At 39.7% G+C, this 5000-nt stretch overlaps 1 protein-coding gene across 1 annotated transcript in view; it reads left to right on the top strand.

The window, feature by feature from the left end:
• Window positions 1-2109, top strand: part of LOC125043159 (major facilitator superfamily domain-containing protein 1-like) — a 16589-nt gene extending 14480 nt beyond the window's left edge. The window contains exon 11 of the mRNA XM_047639147.1: window positions 50-2109. Coding sequence (XP_047495103.1) covers window positions 50-68 — 19 coding nt within the window. The 3' untranslated portion in view covers window positions 69-2109. The remainder of the gene's footprint in view (window positions 1-49) is intronic.
• The last annotated feature ends 2891 nt before the right edge of the window (window positions 2110-5000 follow it).

The following is a 5000-nucleotide window of genomic DNA, read 5'->3' as shown; positions in this document are numbered from 1 at the left end:
CCTCATTTAGAACATTGGCTAAACCCAAAATACCACTCATCTATTTCAGACGTTTACTTGGCTCATAGGTAGTGTACTGTAATTGTAATAAGGAGGCAGTACATATCAGAGACAAGAAGAAGGTCGTATCAGATTTCCTTTCAGTGCTCAGACAGGAGCAGTGGATGCGAAATGATCTTTCCTCATACCAAAGACAGGGGTCCAAGAGATTTTCTGCCTGATCTCCTATGGGAGTGTGATCAGATTTATGAATGAAATTATGTAATGTAGATAAGGGTCCTAGGATTTTGCATTTGAAATTGTTAGTAAGAGTTTTTACTTTTTATCATAATAAGGGGAACAGACTGTGTATTTTATTTTTGTAATAAGTGCATGATTTTTTTTTTTTTTTAGGTTTGCATAATAAGGTTAGTGACTGCAGGATCAGCATTTATTCCTGATCTTCAATTGCATGGATAAAGTTTTACATAGAGCTGAAAAAGGATATAGTTAGTGCCACCTTATATTAGCTAATGTATTTTATGTTAACTGGTAAAAGCATAATCATTTAACAAGTATGTCATGTGTGCAAAGAATCACCTTTTTTAATTCAGAGAAAGTTAACATCTTATAATTTTAATAAATAAATTAAATTGCATATACTCAGAAAATATTTTTCCATTAGTCAAAAAGTAAGGGAAAAAAGTGCAAAGGTAACAGCAATGACTAAAAAACTTGCATGGTAAAAAATAGTGCTTTAATAAGGTGAATTGACTATATCAGAACAGCCATATCAGTACTGGATGTACTACTTTACTTATATGATATAAAATGCCAATAAAAGAGAAATATGTAATCAGCAAACTGCTTGTAAAAATATTGACTGGAAGTTTGATGGGAGAACTTAGTGTTACATAGATTTTTTTCTCTTATTTTCATCTTTCGGCGATCCCTTTTTCTGTCTTTCAGGCAAGTTGCTTTTACCTTTTTTTAATATAAACCAAGATAAGGGGCATAAATTAATGCTCATTTATGATCTAGTTTTTGTTATCAAGTTGGTGTTTAAAGTGCATTGTCATTATAAATAATTTTAAGTACATATTAACCCCTTCACACTGCTAATGCAATGCTATGTTTGTCTTGGTGAGGGCAGACTATGCTTTATGGTTATAAAAAAGCATGTGTGGATATTCAAGGACAATCTCACATCCCTTACTTCTTTACTAGACATTTTTACTCAGTGCATGAGGAACAAAATAGTGTCTGATGACTCCACTGAGTAAAAATATAAAACCAAATCACAACCATGAACATCTGCCGGTTGGTAACCTCAACTCCAGTCAATATTCTCCTTCATCCTTTACCATTACCAACAAGTATTCTTAGGATATAAACTTCTTGAAGATATGCCTGTCAGTCAGGGTTACATTGTACTGTCTAGCCAGACATGGAGGGGTAAAACAAACCCCATTCAATATATAATGTTGTAAGATATCCTAACAATTTGTTACAAATGATAAAAAATGTGATATATGTGTATATACACATTTCATTGTAGTGTATCTTCAAGTGCCTTATTACGTCTTTCATGTAGAAAAGGAATGTAAAAAATCAATGAACAATGTTGGCTTTTAGAAAATTTTATAGTAAACTGGTATTTTTTGGTTCTTACATTTTTTGGACAATGCTAGTTGCATTTTTAAATCTATTAAAAGGAAAAAAATCCAAATAAGGCCTCATTGACCTCAGTTTTCCATAATGTGTCTCTTATAGGTGCCGGATAAGGTATCCCAATGCTGGTTAATTGATATATTCAAATTTACTTGTTACATGACTTCTAGGCCAAAGAATGGTTAAAATAATATATTTCTTTCTATTGTGTGCACTGTAGCAGAGAAAGAGTTATCCTTTTCAATTTAAGTGTTTATGAATTCTGATACAGACTGGGCACTTTAGTAATGCATTACTCTTAGAATAATTTGTAATGTATAGGAATTGTTATTTATCAGATAAATATATATATTCTATCCTATATCCTTTTTATAGATGAAAATTTGATTGTAAATGACAGTGTATACTCTCTACATGTTTTTGCAAATAAAAATAAGATTACAGTACATACAAACTACACAAAATGTATGTTCATTTCCCTACCTCTCGCCCGCCAATCCCTTGCCCATTGTTGTCATGGGGGGGCCTAGGAGACAAAGACTAAGACCCAATGCTGGGGATCTCCTCTACCTTGGGCCTCAGTCCTCAACTCGACTAATTTTGAATTGTCTTTTCCCCTCCTCCTTTTCAATTCCGTGTCTTCTCCAACCACTTCTACTGTCCATTTTTCTAAGGTGTGAGAGCTATGTTCAAAGGATGAAAGGCTGACTTTGTGCCCATCATGAATGGCCTAAGGAAGCTGTGGGCACAAAATATCCCTGCATAGCCTTTACCCCTCAAGGGAACCCTAAGGGGACCCTAAGGGTGGAATGCTTATCTTCCCTATACTCCAGGATTACCATGGCCAGTAATGAAGACTTTATACCCTTATTAGGGTATAAATGAAGCTTACCCCTTCATCAAACAGCCCCACTGATTCAAATTCTCCCACTTTCCTGAGGCCCAATGTAGGGAATTACCCCTACCTAGGTCCTCAGCCCTCGCCTCAATTACTTTTGCACGGTCTTTTCTTCTTTCCTTTTACTTTTTCTTCATCCCCTTGTTTTGCCCACTTATCCTAGTTATTAACTCATCCGTGCCATTTTTGCCACAATACTTTATCATAATGCTACCTCCTCCCTTAACTCCTTCCCTTCTAACAACCTTTACCTTATACTCTACCCCCATCAGCTCCCCTCTCTACCCTTTTCCCTACCATACTACCTGCTAGTACTGTTCAATCTATAACTTTACCCTAATCATTAACTCATTCCTAACCCTTTTCACTACTATAATTTACCATAGCGCTGCATGGCCTTTGATGTCACATAATAACCTTCAATGTTGATATGTCAGAAAATTTAAAATGAATAAATAAATAGCCCATCCTCTCTTATTACTATTCTACAACCTTATTGTCCATTTCTCCACAATACTACCTCTCTCAACACTACTCCCTCTTCCACATGCCCCCGTCCTTCTACTACCCCCATCTCTACAAAATTCTTAAATAATCTATTTAGCCCAGCCAAATGGGACCGATTTTTCGTGATCCCTCCCACAACTTCTCACACTTTCTGCTTTGACAACCTGTTTTCATTCCTCAAATGCATATACATCTTTCACTTGATCTAACCCCTATACATTACCTTACCCAACCTTAACCCATTTACTCGTCAATTACTTTGCCCAACTTTGACAACTAGTCACGAACTCAACCACCCTTCACTACCATTTACTATAGTGCTACATGACCTTAGATGTCTAGCACATTTATTTTGCTTTTAACCATTAACCATTAACCATTAACACTACTCCCTCTTCCACACGTCCACGTCCTTCTACTCCCCCCGCTACAAACATCCTAAATACCCTGGTTAACCCAGCCAAATGGGACCGATTTTTCGTGATTCCCCACAGCTCTTTACTTTGACAACACTCCTCTTCCAGCAATCTCTCCCAAAATCAAGTAGGCAAAATTTCTTTCGTAGCCGTCCCGGTCGTTCCCGTCTCATCACGGTTACATCCGAAACCCAAGCTAAAGCATCAGCTCTGACAGACCACTGGCAAACCCATTCCTTTCCAACCTCATCCCACCCTCAATAGTTGGTCAGATTGTGGAGAAGACTTACTCGCCTGCCTCATGGACTATAATGCAGTATCAGTACAATGCTACACTATTTCCCCTAGAGACCGCCATAATGTCCCCCGCCAATATTGCCAAAATTACTTTCCGTAGACATGGCCTCCCCTTTGATGTTTACATTGGCGAAGAATCCCTCCCTGTCCGACCATATCACCCCCCCCCCCTCCCCCGTCAGTGTCAGAATTGTTGGCAATTAGGTCATCCTGCAATGTCGTTCCACAGCCCAATGTCCTCTATGTGCTCAAACTGGTCATAACCGATCAAACTGCTTTGCACTCGTGCATATGTGCCAATTGTGGCGGCCTCCATAATGAATTTTATAGGGCTGCCCCACCTATAAGTTTGAGTGTGAGGTGCCAATTCTCAGATTCAGACTTGGCCTCACTCTGCTCGAAGCCAGGCAGGAAGCACTTCGACGAGTTTTTTTTCTCTTACACACTACTCTAATAATGTCGCTTGCTCTGCCCCTCCCCCTCCCTCCCAGGATGTCCCTGCACCCTCCCCTATCCCTATTCCATCTTACATTCCCACTTCTACCCCCTACCTCCCCCAGTTAAATTCCTTTGCCATTCTAAATCCATGTCTCTGCCGCTGTCCCAACACCTCCCCCAGTAGCAGGCAGTCTAAATGTTCCATCCCTTCTTCTGCCACACACACCTCTACCTATCTCTGTCTCTACTCCTCAGACACCTGTATCCTCTCCTCCTCCCCTCATAAGAAAACCTTCATTTCTCAAAGTTCTCCAAGCAACTCCATTACAGAAACTATTGAAGATAACTTTCTACTCATATCCCAAATCGACACAGCAAACCCTCATCCACCCTCCAATTTCACAACTCCCACTCCCTCCACGCTCAAAGTGACTGAAAGTATCCATCCTTCTCTTACTCACATTCCCCCTACACCCCTTCCTCCTACTCCCTCCCAACATGCCCCATCCCCTCCAGCTCCTACATTAACCCGCCATCCATCTCCACTATCCCTTCCACTCCCTTCCTCCCTTATGTCAAAACAATGCCCTTCCCCGGATCCTCCACCTCCTGATACTACACCACCTTCCCCCTCTCATTCCTTATCTCAGCCTCTAGCTCCTTCCCCTCCAAATTCTCCAACACGCATAACTATCACTCGTACAGTAACTTTATTATAGCTACATTGGAATATTCGCGGTTTCCTTTCTTACAGACCTGACCTTTGTCATATCCTTTCTTCTTATAACCCATCC

The sequence above is a fragment of the Penaeus chinensis genome, chromosome 33 (genome assembly GCF_019202785.1).
Source record: "Penaeus chinensis breed Huanghai No. 1 chromosome 33, ASM1920278v2, whole genome shotgun sequence".
Classification (NCBI taxonomy): Eukaryota; Metazoa; Arthropoda; class Malacostraca; order Decapoda; family Penaeidae; genus Penaeus; species Penaeus chinensis.
The sequence above is the reverse complement of the archived record's forward strand: the minus strand, read 5'-3'. Positions and strand labels throughout refer to the sequence as shown.